General features: G+C 40.2%; 3 protein-coding genes and 1 long non-coding RNA gene across 6 annotated transcripts; 3 read left to right on the top strand and 1 right to left on the bottom strand.

The window, feature by feature from the left end:
• Positions 1 to 2,559: 2,559 nt before the first annotated feature.
• Positions 2,560 to 3,977, bottom strand: LOC143413931 (uncharacterized). The gene is made up of 3 exons (XR_013094492.1): positions 3,767 to 3,977; positions 2,888 to 2,967; positions 2,560 to 2,674 (listed from the first exon to the last, which is right to left on the bottom strand). It is a non-coding gene; the product is annotated as an uncharacterized LOC143413931 (long non-coding RNA).
• A 4,543-nt stretch (positions 3,978 to 8,520) lies between these two features.
• prps1b (phosphoribosyl pyrophosphate synthetase 1B) lies at positions 8,521 to 12,406 on the top strand. 2 transcript variants are annotated; one of them, XM_004540975.3, is made up of 7 exons: positions 8,521 to 8,852; positions 9,280 to 9,463; positions 10,024 to 10,122; positions 10,344 to 10,468; positions 10,650 to 10,823; positions 11,011 to 11,170; positions 11,319 to 12,406. In XM_004540975.3, exons 1-7 carry the CDS (start codon positions 8,731 to 8,733, stop codon positions 11,409 to 11,411), a joined length of 957 nt encoding a protein of 318 aa, XP_004541032.1. In that variant the 5' UTR covers positions 8,521 to 8,730; the 3' UTR covers positions 11,412 to 12,406. The 2 variants fall into 2 exon arrangements, with proteins under 2 accessions (XP_004541032.1, XP_004541031.1); XM_004540974.3 differs by having other exon boundaries at positions 9,280 to 9,469.
• Positions 12,407 to 13,620: 1,214 nt separating this feature from the next.
• On the top strand, positions 13,621 to 17,240 carry LOC101476663 (solute carrier family 25 member 53). Of its 2 annotated transcripts, none has more exons than XM_004540976.3 (3): positions 13,621 to 13,706; positions 14,101 to 14,387; positions 14,521 to 17,240. In XM_004540976.3, the coding sequence occupies exon 3, from the start codon at positions 14,528 to 14,530 to the stop codon at positions 15,407 to 15,409; it is 882 nt and encodes a 293-aa protein (XP_004541033.1). In that variant the 5' UTR covers positions 13,621 to 13,706; positions 14,101 to 14,387; positions 14,521 to 14,527; the 3' UTR covers positions 15,410 to 17,240. The 2 variants fall into 2 exon arrangements, with proteins under 2 accessions (XP_004541033.1, XP_076748171.1); XM_076892056.1 differs by having other exon boundaries at positions 13,646 to 13,801.
• A 654-nt stretch (positions 17,241 to 17,894) lies between these two features.
• On the top strand, positions 17,895 to 20,729 carry tmsb1 (thymosin beta 1). Its single transcript, XM_014412062.4, has 3 exons — positions 17,895 to 18,048; positions 18,959 to 19,073; positions 20,271 to 20,729. Exons 2-3 carry the CDS (start codon positions 18,971 to 18,973, stop codon positions 20,309 to 20,311), a joined length of 144 nt encoding a protein of 47 aa, XP_014267548.1. The 5' UTR covers positions 17,895 to 18,048; positions 18,959 to 18,970; the 3' UTR covers positions 20,312 to 20,729.
• Positions 20,730 to 21,395: the final 666 nt, after the last annotated feature.

Genomic DNA, 21,395 nt, shown 5'->3' with positions numbered 1-21,395 from the left:
GCACATAACAGAACATATGTACAGACTCATGTGTCTGAAAACATGAAATAGCAGTTTGTTATTGTGTCTTATTATGTTTGAGATGAGCACCTTTATAATCAGGCATTGATGAAAGGACATGGATGGTCATCAGTGGACACCGTGGGTTTATTTTCAGCTCAGAATAACATATATATTCTACATCTTTCTAATACTGTGTCTCTGTGGACAATAAGGCAGCTGTTAGACAGTTTCTCTGATAGGTTTGCCTTCTGTTACTCTGTTTAAATAAAATTACAGTATGGTATTAGACTCCAGTGATCTAATCAAGCCATGGGTAAAATTTATTTAGTGTGTTGAAAATCTGTTTTTTCTAAGTCATCTTAAGCCACATATATAGCAATTACATTTATATGGCTGTTAAATCTAAACACATAAATATACCGATCGTTGATAGAATTATTTGTTTTGTTCTAAGCGGTCACACTGATGGAGAAATGTGTGTCAAACTATTTTGCAAAGAAAAGTGTCTGGACTTCTTTAAGTTGCTTGAAGACGTTTCACCTCTCATCCGAGAAGCTTCTTCAGTTCTAAGGTCAAATGGTAGAGAGTCCCAGATATAAACCTAGTGGGAGTATCCCCCTTCAGAGGGACAAAGGGACCCCCTGATGATCCTCTAATCGCCTGAGCCAAGGTGTGAAACTGGGTGTGGGTCCCAATCAGCCAGAGTTTCGGGTGTGTTCATTGTGAAACCTGGCCCCACCTTATCATGCGAATTCCTGAGATCAGATGGCCCAGGATGTGAGTGGGCGTTAAGGCGTCTGGGAAGGGATCTTAAAACTGGATTGGTGTCGTAAACCCCCGCCTCTGTTCAAAGATGGTCGCTCACAGTGGACATAGATGGCTTCTTTCACTCCTCTTTCAAACCATCTGTCCTCTATGTCCAAAATGTGAACATTGGCATCCTCGAAAGAGTGTCCTTTGTCCTTAAGATGCAGATGGACTGCTGAGTCTTGTCCTGTGGAGGTGGCTCTTCTGTGTTGTGCCATGCGCTTGTGAAGTGGCTGTTTGGTCTCTCCAAGTCAGCAAAGTCAGCAAAGAGGCACAGAAAAGAAGACCAGACACCAGCGAGGGAGGATAAGAAGGACAGACGCAACAACATTGTCATCCCCTATGTAGCCGGTGTATCAGAGAAACTCAGGAGAGTTTTCTCCAAGCATGACATCCCGGTGCATTTCAGACCCAGCAACACGCTCAGACAAAAACTGGTTCACCCGAAAGACAAAACGCCAAAACACAAACTTAACAATGTGGTGTATGCTGTACAGTGCAGCGAGGAATGCTCAGACCTCTACATTGGAGAGACCAAACAGCCACTTCACAAGCGCATGGCACAACACAGAAGAGCCACCTCCACAGGACAAGACTCAGCAGTCCATCTGCATCTTAAGGATAAAGGACACTCTTTCGAGGATGCCAATGTTCACATTTTGGACAGAGAGGACAGATGGTTTGAAAGAGGAGTGAAAGAAGCCATCTATGTCCACTGTGAGCGACCATCTTTGAACAGAGGCGGGGGTTTACGACACCAACTCTCTGCCATCAATAATCCGGTTTTGAGATCCCTTCCCAGACGCCTTAACGCCCACTCACATCCTGGGCCATCTGATCTCAGGAATTCGCATGATAAGGTGGGACCAGGTTTCACAATGAACACACCCGAAACTCTGGCTGATTGGGACCCACACCCAGTTTCACACCTTGGCTCAGGCGATTAGAGGATCATCAGGGGGTCCTTTTGTCCCTCTGTGGGGGGTCACTCCCACTAGGTTTATATCTGGGACTCTCCACCATTTGACCTTAGAACTGAAGAAGCTTCTCGGATGAGAGGTGAAACGTCTTCAAGCAACTTAAAGAAGTCCAGACGCTTTTCTTTGCAAGCTCCTTTGACTACGATGACCTGGATGACTGAGAACCTTCACAGACATATGTGTCAAACTATCTTTAATATTATTTAAGTGAACATGAGGCTGAAATAACTTTAAGATTTTAAAACAAAAATTCATCTAGTTTAAAGTGAGTAAAGCAACAGTAAACTCAAGGCACTTTACATTGTAAGATAAACACCCCACAATGATACAGAGAAGAACCCAACAATAAGTTGACCCTAATAAAAGCACTTGGTGATAGTGTGAATGAGAAACTCCCATTTAACAGGAAGAAACCTACGACAGAACCAGGCTCACAGGGGACAGCCATCTGCCGCGACCTGCTAGACTAAATTAGACTGAAACTAAGAGTTTGATGAGCCTCCTTTCTGAAACAACAATGACTTCACACACCAGTCAAGCCCGACATAAAAACACAGTTTTGTACTCACAATAAAACTGTTCACAGCAGATAAAGCGCATGACTACAGTCCCCTTTGTGTGAGGTTCTGATTTTCTCAAACGCTATTTACTTGGACGCTTAATGGACTGAGCCATTGTTAATTCCACCTGTGCAGACTTTCAATCAGTCAGAAAAAATATTACTACAGTACCGAAACTGGATTCAAAGTCACACAAAAATCTCACAAGGTTGCTTTTTTAACCAGCAAGAATCTGAATTAACATTTTTTTATTAATTTTTTTTTACATATCCTGCCACATATTGTGTGATGATATTCTCTCATAAAGGATTGGTCCAGGGTAGCCTAAAGTAAATAAGGTAGTAGACAAAATTAAGCAGTGAAGCCTTTGCTTGGCATTTAAAGTTTGACCATTGATTATCAAGACACTTTTGAACATTCCTAAGAAAAGAATTACTTCTGCGATCACTCTCACTGTCAAATTATTTTACTATTAATATCTGCTTATTCCTCTATGACAACACATCTTTGAAAATGAATATAGTGGAAAATTAATACCTTTTCCTGTTTGTATTTTTCTTCAGGTTAGCAGTTTTGTCAAACAGAAAGAAGGAACAACCAGTCATGTGCTAAGACCTCTGCCAACAGAACAAAAAGTTATTAGTTTTGATGACAGTGCAAAATTGTGCAATTTTGTTCCACATCCAGCTTGAGGATTAACAAACCATGTATTAGTCACAGACTACTCTGCAATACAATACAATCGATATCTTTTGACTATCTTCCACATGGAATGAGGAACATAGAAATAGCCATTTTCACAGCCTGGAAGCATAATTAAAAATTCAACATCCATTAAGTCTTATCTACTCCTTTTTACATACTACGTTTTGATGCTGTTTAGTTTACAATAAGGAGTGTGGATAAGAGTATCCATGACATCCATTTATAATAGCAATCCCTAAATGGATCCCAGTTGTTCTACTGTATGCTAACCTTATGGCACAGTAGTCAGCATGCCCAATGCTAACAATTAAGTTTTTTATTTTCCTCTTCAAAAACAGGATTTACTGGTCAGTGTTTTTCTGTCGCTGTTTGATTTGTGCTACATGTAGCTGCCGTTGGTTAGCAACATGGCTAATGCTAACAGCATACACACGATTAGCTTAGAGTGAGGATTATAGAACCGTTCATTTACAAAAAGCAAAAATACGCAATGAAAACACCTCACTACACATCAGGGTTGGGACCAGATCATATCAGCTGGACAGAGGGGCATTCGGTGAATAATTAAAATCATAAACACACATAGTACACACATAGAGAAATGTAGCCACAGTTAGAAATGCGCACAAATGTCTATCTTGGATTGCAGAGACAAACAGGAGACAGCAGAAACATTCTCACTGGATGTAGAAAGTGGATCAGTGAACTCACCATTGAGCAGTTTACCGTGAGCACCGCATTTCCATTTGTTTTGCATTTTTCCAGTAGGACCATGCTTTAAAACTAGCTGCACAAGCTGATGAATGACCTCATTTTAGCTTCAAAGACACATGAAGTACTTCCCACTAAAGCACTAAACTACAGTGAACCAAATAATTAAAGTAAGCTCACACTACATTACACTTTTTGGAGATATGGGTGTTTATGTTTTTCATTACAAAATTGTATAAATTAGTGTAACTTATAGTTCAAGTGTATAAGCAGAATTCAGCTGAGTGGGCATAATTACTATATTGAGTGGGCCTGAACCCCCAAAGCCCTAACACTAGTACACAGTTTGTAACAGAACTAAAAGTAATGATTCAGCAGAAAATGTTCCCCATCAGCGCTGCTGCACATGTTCAAGCTTGAGTTCACTTTATTTTATTTTCTGTTTAATCTCCAGTAACACAACATATTCTATGAATTAACATGTTTTTAGCAGCTGTCCTGTTTGGACTACAGCTTTTAATGTGCTAGGAAAAATCAGGACAAAACTTGGATTTAAACAATATATTAATACAAAGAAAATGATTTTTTTTTTATCGCAGCTAACTTAAAGGGTTTGAGCACTCTGTGACACGGTTGACTGTCAAAATCTATAGGTGGATGAAAAATATTAAAAATTACAGTGTAGTGTCGGCAAAACAGCTCCTTAAACTACATTTGGTCAGCCAAGTTATTTCTCAGAGATGCTAATCTGAAAATGCTGCAAAATGTGCATCTCTTCTAAATAAAAAAACAAACAGCTGCAGCTTAATAAAGCTTCACCACATCTAACCCTACCTAACTCTACCTATCATACTCTACCTAATCAAAGCTTATATTAACCCTTACCAAATATATATCTAATCCAGCCAGGATAGCAAGCACAATGAAATGCAATCAATTTTTATACATATTTGATGCTTACTTTACTATTTCCAGGGCTGAATGTAAAAGAGTGATTTGATGATTAAGGGTGAGACAACCAACAGTTTAGAGTCATGGCTTTTAAAAGTATATTCAAGTATGGATGGCTGGTTTGCCGGGTAACATTCCCAGACCCTCAGGACCATGTAAGGCTGGAATGGCCTCAAATACCTGGCCTGGTTACACAATGCTCCGTGTTCTTGTATAAGATCACAAGACTTTCATGTTACAGCAGATGAAAACAGTGTGAGAGTAATGCAAATTTAAGGAGGTTGTGGTATGCTTTGAACTAGATTGGAGAATTTCTATTGACACTTAGGAATCAGAGAGACACTCTAGCATTGTCCTTTAATAGGCTTTCTTCAAGTGGTGCCTTTCTATTCTGGGGGAAGGCACCACCAATTGGTGGATGTGAAACCTGGATAAAAAGGAACATAATGAAAGAAAGAAAAATGGTGGAAACTTGCTGAAGAATAAGAAGTGTTAAATCAAACCTAGGCTTTATTATAGATCTGACACAAAATTAATTACTCCTTATTTGTGCTTATTGCCCACCCCAATCATTCACTTTAAAGTTGCCTTAAAATGAAACAATCCCTGACCAGTATGAACAGGAAGAATGATTATGAGCAAACCTGCTTCAGTTTTCCTATTAGTACCAGGCTATTATTCTTTTTTTAGTATTTGCTTTGTGGTTGGGTTTAGTTTAAGGCAGAAATGAAGCAATAAAATGTAAGACTGGAGAGACAAATAGGTCTACAAAATGTCTTAACATCTAAGCAATAACACTGTCATTGCCTCCCTCTATTTACTCAACCTGTATGTTCTATCAGTTGTGTGCATGTGCATAGGCACTGATCTCTTTTCCACGAGTTGGCATGGCCGAGGGAGAACTTCTAACCTCTAGTTATCAACAGTTTATCAACCCTTTATTCATTGTCAGATTGTTTTTCTCCTCCATGTGGTGGTACTGCTGACAGAGAGCATGGATAGCAGTAAAACTTTCTTGTTTACCAGTACATGCATGTTTGTTGTCTTCCTCCTTGCAGATACTGGAAGCCAAACTCTATGGAAATGTAGTAGAAATACTTGCTTGAGTCAATGTTTTGGAAATACTTTCATAAAGCTTATTCTTATTCTGTTTTTGCATATTACTGAACTCACTCACAGTTGTGTCCTGACTCCTGACATTGAGTTTCTTGGGTAAAACTGTAATGCAGTAACTCTGTCTAGGAGAGACACTCTAATAATAAAGTTAGTCTCTTCCATCATGGTCTAAAGGATTACTAAGTTTAGTCACATCAGAGTAGGCAATGTTGTTATATCTCACAAGGTTAAAGTTTTGTCATAATGTGAGATTGGCTGGATCCACAAAGCAGACTTCGTGAGTAAGTAGGGAAGGGACTGTGGTAGTGGAATGAGTATAGGAACACAGGAGGTTTACAAGGTGAGAGAGAGTGACACTGTGAATATTGCAGGTTCTAAACTGAAGCAGATCAAATCTAACTTGAGGCTGCGAAGTGGCAGAATATGGAGGAAGTACTAGATCAGCAGGTGGGTTTCCTTGGAGAGCAGGTGGAGAGCGGGCAGGCAGGTTGAGTCTGGGTCACAGACATCCAGAGGTCCAGGTAGCAGTGAGAAAGAGACGCAAAACAGCTTGAGTTGTTACCAGATTGCGGGAAAGTTGATTCTCAAGCCAGCATGCTCCAAATGGGGCTCTCAAATGAGCAGCTAAGAAGGGCAGAAGAATAAAAGGATGAGATCAAACAAGACTGATAGTGCCCTAGAGTCACCAGTTTAATGGGAACAGTCTGTTAGGGAACTATGGCCTGTCCTTCTTACACTTGAAGCCTGATGAATCAACTACCAACAGGTGAGGAGGTGTTGACCCACACCGCGAAAACATCTTAATCTGGTTTGGGAACAGCACCCTGCAGGGCAGACGAGCTCTACAGAGGGTTGTGCGATCAGCTGAGCGCACCATCCTCTCCGAGCTCCCTGACCTGCACTCAATCTACAGCAGGCGGTGCTGGACCAAGGCCAGGAAGATCGTGAAGGACCTCAGCCATCCCAACAACAGACTGTTCTCTCTGTTGAGGTCAGGAAAGTGATTCCGCTCCCTGAAGACCAACACAGAGAGACTGAGGAGGAGCTTCTTCCCGCAGGCGATACGGTCTCTCAATCACACCACCACACAGTACTGACCCACACATATAGTTCTTACACACACACTGGACATTCTGGACATTGTTTTCACTCATCACTTTAAGCATATTTGCACTGCACAAGACACTTACAATTGTGGATTGCACAACACTGGACATTATATTCTTCATTTGTACAGCTGCTGTTATTGTGTATATATATATTTATATTTCTTCATACATTCTTATATATTTCTATACTGTGTATTGTGTATTTTGTTGTACAGTTATTTTATTTTCAACTTTAATTTATATATTTTATCTTATTCTTTCCCAGTTAAATTTACCCTTCTTTCTAATTTGTGTTGTACAGTTATTTCATTTTTAACTTTAATTTTTATATTTTATTTTATTCCTTCCTAGTTAAATTTACCCTTTTTAATTTTCATATTTATTTCCTATCTTATTCATAGCCTTTTCTTTTTTTTCTTCAGGTCACGAGCAGTTGTCTAAGCATTTCACTGCATATCGTACCGTGTATGACTGTGTATGTGACAAATAAAATTTGAATTTGATTTGAATTTGAAACTCCGCCTTAAGGTGGAAACCTGAGACAAAACTAGCATGACAACTCCATGTTGTAAAATTGAAAGAAAAAGAGAAACACAAACAAAACCTCAAGAAAAAAAGCCCTCAACAAAACTGCCCAGTTCTGCAGAATCAACAAGTTTGGCCAAGGTTAAGGGGCTCTCTACTTATTTTAAAAGCTGTGTCTAATATCCAGTGATGTTCCTTTATTAGACGTGCACTTTAAAATGTCAAAGTCAGGAGTCTGCTGTCTGATTTAGGTGAGGAGTTTTGAGTTGTTGGTAATGTAGTAAAGGGGGTTGCAAATGTTACTGCATGTTTTCATGCACCCCCCCCCCACTTCCAAAAAAACCCTGTCAATAAAAATTCCCCCTGAGTAAATCCATGTGCCTTCTTCCTTGATTTGGTTAAACATAAGTTGTTTTTTTCCTGCCCTTAGGGAGGAAAATCGGAAACAAAACAAAAAAAAAAACAGATGCACATCTGCTACGTTACAAATTGTTAATTATTTGCTTCATCTTGGAGTTGCACAGTGTATTTGTAGATCTACAGAAACTATGAAGATGCTAAGTTTTTTTTATTGGCAGTGAGTAGGATGGACAAGATTAAAAATGAGAAAGCGACGGCGGAGGTTGAGCAGTTTGTAGACAAAGTTAGAGAGGTAAAAATGAGATGGTTTGGACACATGCAGAGGAGGTATAATGGATATGGACCTGCAAGGCAGGAGGAAAAGAGAAAGACCACAGAGGAGCTTCATAGATGTAATACAGAAGGACGTGCAGAGGCGGTGGATAGTAGGGATGGGGTGCAGATGGTCTGCTGTGGTAAAATCTAAAAAGAGGAGATTTACTAATGTCAATTTCAGGCATGTTTTTAATATCATACAATAAAATGTACAACTCGCAAAAAAAGTTGAAAAAACCAAACACATCTATTTATATAGTTGCGTGTGGACTAATTATTACATTTTTACCCGTCTAAACTTCCGAGCTTTCTAGACTGCTCGCTCACGTGACTGTGTCAAGGCCGGAAGACGTAATTACGGTGTCGACGTCAGCAAAAGCGTGCGCGCCACCTTCAGAGGAAGCTGCACGCGGGATGTGTGGGACATAATGGTGGATAGGTAGGGAACACACTTAAGCTCGCTAAGAGTAGCTCTTCAACTGTTGATCAATTCCCAGTTGTTGTCTTGGACTCTTCCATCGCTCTGACCCGACAACCGCTCGCTGCTGCAGCCCGCTTGGACTGGACGACGCCCTGGACCACAGAAAAATGCCGAATATCAAAATATTTAGCGGTAGCTCACACCCGGACCTGTCTCAGAAAATAGCGGACCGCCTCGGTCTCGAGCTGGGAAAGGTTGTAACAAAGAAATTTAGCAACCAGGAAACATGGTGAGTTGTTTTCTTTGTTTTGTAGCTACTTTAAAAAAGGCTTAGATTTTAGAGGTGTGTCTGGTAGGCAAATATCGTAGCCTAGCGACATGTATTAATGGGAAACGTGGTGTCACGGTGAAAGTGCCGCGCACTGTTGTCAGGAACTTGTAGTCCATGCGTTCCACAGAACTAATGCTAACCAGCTAATTCTCAGCACCAAAGCCGCCTCAAAATAGGTTTAAAGTGCCATCATGTACCGTCTAGAGACTGTCATTTCCGGACTGCATGCTTCTTTTTTTACCCTCAGTTTAACGCTTGTGCAGATCAGATCACAAAGGCAAACACGAGCCACTGTTTACTCTCCCTCATCCATCTCCTACCTGCCATGATGTGTTAGCTCCTTATCCCTAATTGTTTATTTTTGTCACCTTCTCTCCTCTGGCAGCGTGGAGATAGGGGAGAGCGTGCGTGGAGAGGATGTCTACATCGTACAGAGTGGCTGTGGAGAGATCAATGACAATTTGATGGAGCTGCTGATCATGATAAACGCCTGCAAGATTGCCTCCGCCTCCAGGGTCACTGCTGTCATCCCCTGCTTTCCGTACGCCCGGCAGGACAAGAAGGACAAGGTGGGGGTGAGGGATATCTGTCTACTTACTTCTGTCATGCCATTTGCCATCCAGCACCATGACAAGAAGCCTGCAGCCATGCCCATCAGCCAACAGGGCATATTTGCTTTTCTTTGTTTTTGTTCCCTCCTTTGTATTGTTTGCTAAGTTAACTTGAATTGCACTTCCATACCTCCCCATGCAGCTGTTTGGATTTTTATTTATTCCCTTTTTGGCATTTTAATCATACAGCACAAATCAAATGTTTTTACATGTTAATCTACTAAATAAAAAATGTTAATATAATATTGCAATGTGAGTTTGCTTTGTAGCAGGGCCAAAGCCATCATTCTCAACTGTTTTGGCTATTCTAATGAATGCCTTTTGTAGCTAAATCAACCCATCTACCTCTTATATTGTCAGTACTAATGTATAGTGTCACTATGACAGGGTAACCTGCAGCATTTGTCTGCTATAATTTTACTGAACTGCTAAGCTCTCTTAAGTGTTATTTTTAGAACTGAGCACTGCTTGCCAGTTTACTTATTCCATGTGACTAACAAGAGCTATTTTCATTACAGAGCCGTGCCCCTATCTCTGCCAAGCTGGTGGCCAACATGTTGTCAGTATCAGGCGCTGACCATATAATCACAATGGACTTGCATGCTTCACAGATCCAGGTGAGCAACACAACAGTACATGCAAACAGACTTGTTTCTCATACACCGCCCTCCAATTGGTCAGCCCTGCAAAATCACCATTTTGGTTTGCATTTTAAACTCCCATGTGGCTGACATGTGAAAATTTGCATTGTGAATCTTGTTGTTTACTTGGATACTATAAAAGAAAATGAAAGCCCATATGTTTAACCAGTGTGTGTGTGTATATCTCTTATTTGCAGGGATTCTTTGATATACCCGTTGATAACTTGTATGCAGAGCCAGCTGTTCTGAAATGGATTAAAGAGAACATCCCAGAGTGGAAAAACTGCATCATTGTCTCACCTGATGCAGGAGGAGCCAAGAGGTATGCTCCCACAGGAGTTCTACCTTTAACCATAGCTTAACCTTTCCATATCTTCTCTAGAGTTTAATTTAGATTAACATTCTGTTGGCTTTACCTATCTCAACAGGAGTTTAATTTGATATGTAAAAGTAGTTTAAACACAGAGCTTTAACTGGTGCAATGCTTGCTTTTTCTTTTGCAGGGTCACATCAATAGCAGACAGGTTGAACGTGGACTTTGCTCTTATTCACAAGGAAAGGAAAAAGGCGAACGAGGTGGACCGCATGGTTCTCGTCGGAGACGTGACCGATCGGGTTGCCATTCTTGTGGATGATATGGCCGACACATGTGGCACAGTCTGCCATGCTGCTGACAAGTAAAGCACTTTCTTAATCTTTTAAATCAAGTAAATTTTGAGCTTTGCTCCAGTGCAAGACGCAGAGCTATTTGGGCTACTATGGAAACTAAGTGATCATTACTGAATCCCATTTAGACATGTGTTTTGCAGACTGTGTCCAGTGATATGGAGGCTCGTAATGCATCTTGCTCTTTCTCTCTTTTAGACTCATTTCTGCTGGAGCAACTAAGGTGTATGCCATCTTAACTCATGGCATCTTTTCTGGCCCAGCGATCTCCCGCATCAACAATGCTTGTTTTGAAGCTGTGGTTGTCACCAATACGATCCCTCAAGAGGAGAAGATGAAGCATTGTTCCAAAATACAGGTCAGGAAATTGAAAACCGTTTCCAGAACAGAAATTAACATAAGAGCTGAAAAACGTCAGGTTGCTGTGTGCATTTTTGGAAAGCTGGTGTTTGAAGCTGCACAGTGTCTTACAGTTTGTGTGACATCTTGTTCTTTCTTGCCTTCAGGTTATTGACATCTCCATGATCCTTGCTGAGGCCATTCGCAGAACTCACAACGGCGAGTCCGTGTCGTACCTGTTTAGCCACGTTCCCTTGTAACAAAAGCTGTCTACCATCAACCTTGTGCTGTTAACACCAAATAAGAGAAGAGGGATTTTCCCCAACTCAAACACAACCATTAACAAAGATGTTCAGCTAATTGTTTGGAGGGAAAAGAAATGTCATGTCTGTTACTAACGCTGGCCCCACCTCACTTTAAGTCCTTTCCCTTTCAACGGTGTACCATCACACCTCGGGCACCAAAGCAATCACAAGCTACTAATTCAGGCTGGCATATTTATTTTATATGGATAAATGGTGTTTTATCCACTGTGAACTTTGTTCTTCATTCATAACTTTTCGATCCAGAGTTTCTCCTGACCATCTCACCTCTGCAGGAGTAATTTCAGTCTGTTGTCAAAGAGCTAATATGAATAACCCTGGACGGCTCCAGTGGTCAGGAGAAGCTTCTGCTATATGAAGCTGTTACAGTGCTTTTTGTTACATTGAATGAGAGTAGTTCTTTTTTGTTCCTTGTTTTATCCACTGCTGTTTAAAAGATTATAATTACTGAAGTGAATGTGTTTTGAGAGAGTTTACAGTGCCACTGAAGCTCCACTCAACCAAGTGTGCCTCAACAGTCTGAAATGAAAATATTTTTCTTGCTTTATTTTATTTCCCTCCCTCCCATGTTTCTGTTTGGATTCCCATTGGACAAAGCACTTCGGTTTGTCTTAGCAGGCTGAAAACAATAATTTTGGATATTTCTTTCGGCTCTTGAGGTGCCCTCATTGAGTGGGGTTTGCCCAGTGTCCTCGAGGGTCTGTGAGGAGCCTTCCATAGTTGGGTTGTTTGGTTTTTAGCTTGGGGTCTCTGCAGGCTGGAGCTTCCTTCAGAAATGTTCACCTGCCTTTTATTTCTTTGTCTGGAGGAAGGAGTTGTCAGTTATGTGCATAATCCAAATCTTTGTGTTTTTATTTTTTTCAGTAGACTGAATGTGCCAGTTATTTGATGAATGCATTCTTAATACAATTAAATATGCATCAGATCTTAAACATGGCTCTTCTATGTCTTTTTTCTGCTTAGACACATGAAAGTTGAACCTAGTTGAGGTTGTCCGCAGTCATCTTAGACCACATAAAAGTATATAGTCCATTTGAGTTACATTCTCAGTACTAGGAAAAAATGTCTTTTATTAAAATGCTGTTTAGATGGAGCTCTCAAAAACCAGGAGTGAAGGCTGCTTGAAATTTCACCTACAAATTAACCCAAGCTGCTACATGGGATCAATGAGATGTCACAGAAGGTTGTACTAGACAGTTGGCGGATTAAACACTGTAATGTGCAATCCCACGGTAAGACATTCACAAATCACTCCACAAGCTCAACTAAAAAAAGTTCAGCACCGCAGTGCGTGTGTGTGTGTGTGTGTGTGGGGTGGGTGGGGGGGGGGCTGAAAGGGATATATATTTGTTATTCTGGAAAGTAAAAATCACAACCTGTTCATTAAAATGTGTTCAGCATTTACACATTGATTATTCATCTGATCAATCATGACACGTACTGTTCTCCCCTGTATAAGCCATCGATGTAGGGTAAAAGTATCAGTATTGGTATGTTGTAAATGCCAATACTGACCCTGCATTTACTTGGTATCAGATCAAAACCAAAATCTGCAGTATGGCATAGCACTAATGCACAATACTTTAATTAGACTGGATGTAGCTTATAGCTAATTTCCACAATGTCCTTTTTCCTGTAACCTGGCTTATTTTATTCTTTTTAGTAACCAAGGATACTTTGTATTATTTTATATTACTCCTGCATTTTACCGTAATATTTTGTGATGCCATTTTTTAATGTAATCCAAATATAGAGGGCTGTCTGTTTGTTTGCCCACCAGATATTCTTGCAATCTGTAGAGTCTGCTGATAAATTTATATTTTGAAAGGGAAGATGAGGTTCTTTATACATCCGTTATCAGTTATTGGATTAGTAACTTAAATATTTTCTTAAAATTGCTAAAATATTTTAGCTTGGCATTGATAAAACTCCGTGGAACATGAGCCTGCCGGAAACAATTTCTTCATGGGACGCACCCTTCTCCCGAAGCTCGGTGTGGGGGGGAAAAGCGGTCTTGACTGACAGATGATACAACCAATCCATTGTGTCGTGACGTAGCTCGTCTTGTCCAATGATTATTCTAAAGGGGGCGGGGTCAGTCACAGACACCAGCAGATCAACGCTCAGTGCGCCTTGCTCTCTAATCCCATTGCAGACCCAGGTTAGGGGAGAAACAAGTAATGGAAATGGTTCAAAGGAAAATAGAGGAAGATGGTGACATTCACTGCAGAGGTAATAAATGCAAAATCAGATGTGAAGTCCAAGATGGAGAGGATTCAGATTATTGTTAAGGCAGCATGCCATAGTTTAGATAAGAAGAATATCAGGTGAGTGGATGTAAGGGGGGACTAAGTAGTCACGGAAGTCAAGAGGGATAATGTGGTGGTTAATTTTTTATAACCACATTAATCCTAAAGTGGAATACAAGGAGTCTTTTGTCAAATGGTCAAGATTTTTAAAAAGTTTATATACAATCATACAGAAAAATCTGACATTTGTATTCAGGAAACATGGTTGAAGCCTTTTTGGGGGTTTTAGAGTGTATGGGTATATTGCGGTTAGATATGATATGAAAGAAGATGAATTAAAGATATTTCATTTTTTGTTTAATGCTGGACTCATCAAGAGGATCTAAGGATATAGAAGTGATGTGGGCGTAAAACCCAGAAGATGGCAGTAGTGCAACATCGTTGGATGCAGGCTGCCTTTAAAAATGGAAGAAGAAGAAGAAGGAATTCTATTGTGGACCACTTATCGGAGGAGCATCTGTGGTAACTACGGGCACAAGCAGAAATACCCTCTCCTCATGCAGCACTGGAAAATACAATAACGACACACCTATTCTGCCTCCACATTCCTACAATGATCTGTGGAAAATAACGAATTGTTTTTCTGGTGGAGACAGCTGACAGAGTAAGTAAATGATTATGATCACACACTGTAAATTGAGTTTTTTTAACCTAAGTGTTGTAAATGGCTTTTTTCATTCATTTTTCTCTTATAACTGACTGTGCATGCCTGACTGGATCTGCTTAATTTCTCTAAGGAGGATAATGGCCGGCGGTTCTGAGAGTAAACAAGAAGAAGAGGCACTTGGCAACCTAATTGTTCATTTCCAGAGCTACTTGCATGGAGGAACCTCCAGCTTGTTGTCCACCCTTCCCACCCTTATCGTCTTTCCTGTCTATAAGACTGTTTTTCGTCAACAAATCCACAACACCTCAGTTCACAAGGCAGTGGCACAGCTCTATAGAGAGGGCCCTGTGAAGCTCTATAGGGGTGTGGCTCCACCGTTAGTGATGAGGACGCTGAACGGCACACTGCTCTTTGGCCTCCAGGATACCCTCCTCCGACAGCTCCCTCTGTCATCCCAGAATGTCATCTCTGCCAAGGCCCTTCCTGCTCTGGCAGGGTTTGGGGCAGGTGTTGTAGAAGCCGTGGTTTTTACGCCCTTTGAGCGTGTTCAGAATGTGCTGCAGAACAGCCAGAATGACAGTCGTCTACCCTCGTTCAAGAGCGTCCTTCTAAGGCTAAAGGCAGAGGGGATTGTTTTGGGCTACTACAGAGCCTTCCTGCCCATTGCAGCCCGCAACGCCTTCGGCAGCTCCCTCTACTTTGGACTGAAGGGGCCTGTGTGTGTTGCTGTGGCGGAGCAGGGGGTCTCACCAATGGCCTCCTCTTTCATCTCAGGAACAGTGATATCAGTGGCAGTCAGCTTGACTCTGTATCCACTCTCTGTGCTTGTGGCAAACATGCAGTCACAAGTAGGTGGGGACGTTAAAGGGGTCATAGCATGCTGGGCTCTGCTCTGGAAATCTCGTAATAGGAGTTTGGCGTTACTGTATCGAGGAGGTTCCATGGTTATCCTGAGGTCGTGCATCACTTGGGGACTCACCACTGCCATTTATGACAGGCAGGAGAAACGATCAGGCTGAAGATACGTGCTCCAGACATTTTTATCCACAAAAGTGTATTCAATTTTGATATTGTTCACAGGAGACATTTTGACTTATAACTGCAAGAAAAAAAACGTATTGATAAGCCTTTATAGTGTGGGAGTGAACTACCACAAGCAATTCCGGTACTCTGAAACCATAACTTTAACAATTATTCAATATATTACTTCCACCTGCGCTTCTCTGATGTTTACTGCAGTGAGTGAAGAAAATGCAGTCATACTAACAAGCTAATTTTCTGTGTCAAAATGTGCTATCAAGCTGACAGCACCACTGCTAAGACTTCTGGTCTCAGAGATGGGTTTGAATAGTTCTCCTTTGATGAAGTTGTCAGTCACATATGCTTTGAATTTTTATTGTTTTGTAAGGAAAGAAATTTTGCTTAGGACTCAAAAAACAAGAATTGCTGTAAGCCAGCCAGGCTTAAAGAACGGATGCCATAATATAGTCAGAAACACAGATTAGTTTTCTACTACCTGAGAATTAGGATTATTGTGCACTGCTGGTAATGTCATCACACAGCCACAATGTAGTTCTGCAGGGGCAGTCCAAGATTTTTTGGGGCCTAAAGCAGAATTTGATTTGGGGCCCATCAACCACCCACTTTAGCGCAGCCACAATTATCCATGAATTGTCCATGTTCGATCATTTGTCATGTCATACATGATCATGCCTTTCTAGTGTAGTGGAAAGAAATAAACCAAGTTAACTTTTGTAAATTCAAAACATCTGACTGTTCATACTGTTTTTAAAATGTGCAGAATGGCAGAAAAGTATATTAATTCATAAACATACCTTTATCCCAATGCTTCCCCCTCATTTTTTTTCTTTTTAGCAAAATAAGTCTTTTTTTTTTTTTTTACATATTTGCTGCGGTCTACTTTAAAACACTTATAGTGGGCATGAACGTGGCCGCAGCTATGACAGTGAAAGTGATCAAACCAGTAGCATTAACCTGTCATTTTATTAAAATATGTATCAAAAATATTTAGCTTTCTCTTTCATGAATACAACTTATATATCACAAAAATTTAACATTTATTAACCTGCATTGTGTGACATTTCAAATGCTCTCGGGGGCCCCCTGCTGGTGAGGGAGCCCACAACCAGCTGCTTAGTCTGCTTATAGCTGACACATTGACTTATGCTTGTCCTACTTAAAAAAGGTCACTCCCTCTTTCTATGCTTCTATGAGGTCATTTACAACAAGCGAGTTGTTAATATCAGCCAGGTACAGCTTGACCACGCACACCCATTGACGAGAGTGCAAACTGCAAGTCGTAAGGTACTATTATTATGTGTTATGAAACAGGTTTTCTGTGCACAGAGGGAGTTATGTTGTAGTTCAGTGTAAAACACTGGCACTATACTGAATTATATTCAGTCTTACACTTTTTAATGTAATCTGTTATTTCCTCAGGACTGTCAGTCTTTCTGTAGCCAATGATTGAAGGTAATAATCATTGTTGTTTTACTTTTTAAAAAGTTAATTTGAATGTCTTTTGTTTGTGTGAAATGTCATTTTTATTCTGGGCATTTTATGTGCTAAAGAGGACAACCTACTGTGACCCATTAACTCACCTGTTGTTTTATTATTATTATTTTTAAATGATCCTTTTATACTGATCCTTAGCATAAGACCCCATAAATCTATGTGCCGTTTACATCTGTGGATTGCCGTCTTTTTGCAAGATAAACAATTTCCTTCTGAAAAAAAAAACCAAGGTATTAAGCCATGTATGGTCTCAATATATATGGTGACCATGAATCATCATATACATATTATGAATTAAAGACTGTAAGAAAATAAAGCTAAGTTTCGGTCACTACTGCACTGTTTCCTGACAGCAAGAAGGTTTTGGGGCAGGGCTAAGTGGGGCCTTCCTTTGAGGAATTTTCCTGCTCTTGCTTGTGGAAATGTCCAAACACATCCCGACTGGATGAATCAGGAAAATAATTCTTTGCTGCCTCTTGTTTAGCTAGGTTCCCCACACACACACACCCCAAGAGCATGCGGCTGCTTCCCCTGAAGGTATATAATTTGCTTACAGCGTATAACAGTAAAAGAACATGTATTTGACTGTCAAAACAGCATATTTTCCCCTATTTACTGCCAAACAAAATAACAGTTACTGGAAAGTATCGGTGTTTTCCCACCAAGTGCATTAACAAATTACAGTCATTCGACTTTAACTGGTTTCTTTCCCTTTCTTGTTATGATTATTTTTAAGTTGGCTTGTCATAACTCTGTAGCCCACTAGATGGTACTGTGCTAAAAGAGAAAAACGTGAAATCCATCACATCACCTACAATAGGTGTCCGTTTTTCCAAACGTGCGGATACGTGAAGGAATTCATCATGCGATTGCAACACTGCATAGGAAGAACTTTGACCCAACATATCATTTTTAAGGAGGTTTGAGAGGGCGGTGAGACATCAAGAGTGTCCAATTAAAATTCGCCTTCTGAGCTTTGAAAGCCAATGAGAGCCAGAGGACCGGTGTCCATGTTGGCGTGCACAAGGGCGTGTTGTCTCTATTTAAACCGTTGGTTTTGCACGGATTACACACACACACAGTTACCTGTTAAAGATTGTCTTGCAACGCGGTCCTACACCAGGTAAAACTCTTTAAATTGTTTTGTTTTTCCAGCTGTCTTAGCCTGCTGATAAATTATTTTTTTCTTAATTGCTAAGAAAAAAATGCGAACGAATTGTTTATTTTAAGTGATTATTTATGTGCTGTGTATTAAAATATGAAATACGTTATGCAACGTTTTGGTATGTATCTCTTTTAGTACACTCACTGGTGTGTTAGTCACTTCAGTTATGGCGCAGGGTGTGTACAGATGCCTGACAGTGCCTCATTTCTCTGCCCGCAGATTAGGGCTGTCTATAAGTCTTTATCAGGCTACCTAAGGTTAATTTTCCTAGACAGCCTGGTCTTTAAGGGGTATTTTCCCTAGGGTGGTGTTAAAAATAAAAATGCACCCATTATTCTGTGCGGTCTATTGCTGTGGACAGCAAAGAAGACAGACGCTCCCCTAATGGGATAGGTCACTGAATTTCCTAATACTGCAGTATTTATGCCCTGACTTCAGTCCTCCTGGAAATATTAAATTCCTATAAAACTTGTTCCAATGCACATGCGCTTCTAATCTTATTTGCTTAGTTGGCACAGGTGTAAAATTCTCCGTATCTCTTTAATAACTGTACATAAATGCAAATCAGTGCACAGACGCACCATTTTTCTCTGTTAACAAGAGCCATTTGTGGATTTGAATGCCACCCAGTTAAACACTACATCACGTTAGTTCACCGTGGTGAGATAGAGGTACAGATACTTGTTGTTTCAGGTGACTGCATGGTTCACAACCTTTTTTTTTTTTTTTTTTTTTTTTCTCTCACGTCAGGTGGAACTTGGTTTGTGTACATGTATGGGCATGCACTGCAGACAAGATCTTAGCATGTCAGTGAGATCTTGAAAGCACACAAATTCTTCTCTTAAATCTCCCCTTTTCTGTTTTATAGAACTCCTCCAAAATGAGCGACAGCAACCCAGTCAACCAGGAAGTGGAGCAGTTCAACAAGCAAAAGCTAAAGAAGACTAACACGCAAGAAAAGAACCACCTTCCAACAAAGGAGGGTAGGTCTTTAAGACAAAAGAAGTGTGCTCCAAACAAGCCTCTCATTTACTTCTTTCACCTTTCCCCTTTACTCTGGCTCACTGGTTGGCTCAACTCCTCCCTGCCTTTTTTTTTTCTTTTTTAAATAAAGGTAACTGCAAATATTGCAAAACAAGGACCACACCCAACTACCTGAGACCTTGTACTTAGCACCAACCTGTAAGGAAGAAACGCACGCATATTCCCACTCTTGAAACTCTAACCTGCCATCTACCACTAAGAGTGGAAGAATACAAATTTTAGAGCAAATAAACAGAAACCCCAATCATAAACTGCACAATGGTGTGTGTTTTTTTTTTTTTTTTTTTTTTTTTTTTTTTTTTTTTTTTTTTTTAAAAAGCAGTGTTCATCTCTGGCGTGACATGCAGCAGCAGAAAGAGGAGAATGAAAGTGTGTCAAAATGCCCATCCTTCCCCTCTGAGGCTGTGAAGCTCCCTGCTGTCTAACTCAATCTTTCTTAATCTGAACACAGCTGTGGCTACTATAAGAGAGAAGAGGCTCAGAAGCAGGTGGCACTGTCAGTGCATGCTGTCCTCTTTATGAGTTCTAAAGCCTTTTTTAGATATGTGATATGCGGTGCTGCCATCCAGACAGCAACGTTTCTCATTGCTTCATTAGGACAAAAATTGGACTTTGGGCACAGACGATCATCTTCATCCAGAGAAGTGGTTTGCACTTCTGGCTGTAAAGTAGAGCTACAAGGCCCCATTTTTAGCTCTGTCTGTGGCTCAGAGGTATGTGAGCACTCGTGTCATAATGTTGTGCTCATTTATCTGTTAATGTGACGCGATGCATTCACAGTTGAAAGTGGAAAATGTGGAAGTGATATGAAAATGTTATTCATTCATTTCTGTCACGCCTATTGCAACAAAAAGAAAGTGGCTATGAAGATAATCTATTCAGATACCACGCCATCTATAGAAATGAGTGGATGACTCAAAGGGTGTTAACTGGACAGCAGCAGGATAACTGCCGTAATGCAGTACAGACAGAATGTCTCTTTGTGCATGAAGAATTGCAGTGAATTGACTAGTAAACAAACATTCCTTGAGTTGGGTTAATATACTCAGTGGGAGCTTCACTAGCCCTCTGTGCTTAATACAGCAAGTGGGTTATGGTTGGTAATATTTAAAATTTTTGTTTTTTCTTCCTCACAGAAATTGAAGCGGAGAAGAAAGCCATGCAGCAAGGAAACTGAAGAGAGTCATGAGTCTCCTTCAATCGACCCCCCCCCCCCCCGCTACCTGCTCGTCTTCCAAGCCCAACCATCCCCACCTCTGCCTCAGTTTTCTGTGCCACGCTGTCTTTGCTTTGAAATGGTGTTTGGGTTGACGCTATGGGAAAGATCTCTGTGACTAAATTAAGGCAATGGATGCATTTTATTGTTTTGCAATGCAGTGTAGAAAAGGGTTGAACAGGGCATGATAAACATTATACAGGGTGTAGACTTGAGCAAAAAAGGGAGGGGGGGGGAAATCATAATTTCAACATTGGAAATTCATCAATCATGTTATATTACTATACCATATGTATGCCTGTAAATGGTGCCATTCAGGATGTTTTATGAAAAAGGACATAAAAGATGATATTGTTTTTAATAAAAAAATGTTCAAAAACTTTGAGTTACTTTGTTAAAAATGAAACCAATGAAACTTATTTGAGCAACTTGGCATCTTCATTTAAAAAAAACTTTATAGACTGATTTTCACATTCACCAGTTAAAGTATTTGAGGAAAGCAAATGCATATGATGGGCTCGTTTAAATAAAAACTTTGGAAAGAAACTGGAATTTAAAAGCATCAGAGAAAAGATACAAACAAGCATGAAGCATTAGTTGAAAATTAAAAATTTATAATGCATAAAAGCAAACCTACATATCATTTAAATGGCTGTGTAAACAGATATCGACACCTGATGCTTAAAAGCTCACTCGGACACGAGTGCTCAGTTATTATCTACTCTTTCCTTTCTCGTCAGCACTTACAGTTACACGCAATGTTGCTGTTAATTTTTCAATATGCAATAAAGCCTGAGGTTCATTTTAGGATTTTTTTTTTTTTTCAGCATGCATAATAAAGAAAATGAGGGTTTAAGGCAGTGAAAGACACAAATTTCACTGCCAATACTGGTACCAAAATATTCTTGGACAACCTCTTGCTATTGGAGTGACTAGGACTAAGAAAATTAATTATTAACATTCATATTAAGCTTTCATATTCTTTGGGGTTGCAAACATTTCATTCCAGATACCTCATCTAGATATACAACAGGTTTAAGCCTGC

The sequence above is a fragment of the Maylandia zebra genome, linkage group LG2 (assembly GCF_041146795.1).
Source record: "Maylandia zebra isolate NMK-2024a linkage group LG2, Mzebra_GT3a, whole genome shotgun sequence".
NCBI lineage: Eukaryota > Metazoa > Chordata > Actinopteri > Cichliformes > Cichlidae > Maylandia > Maylandia zebra.
This window is presented reverse-complemented; position numbering and strand designations above follow the sequence as displayed.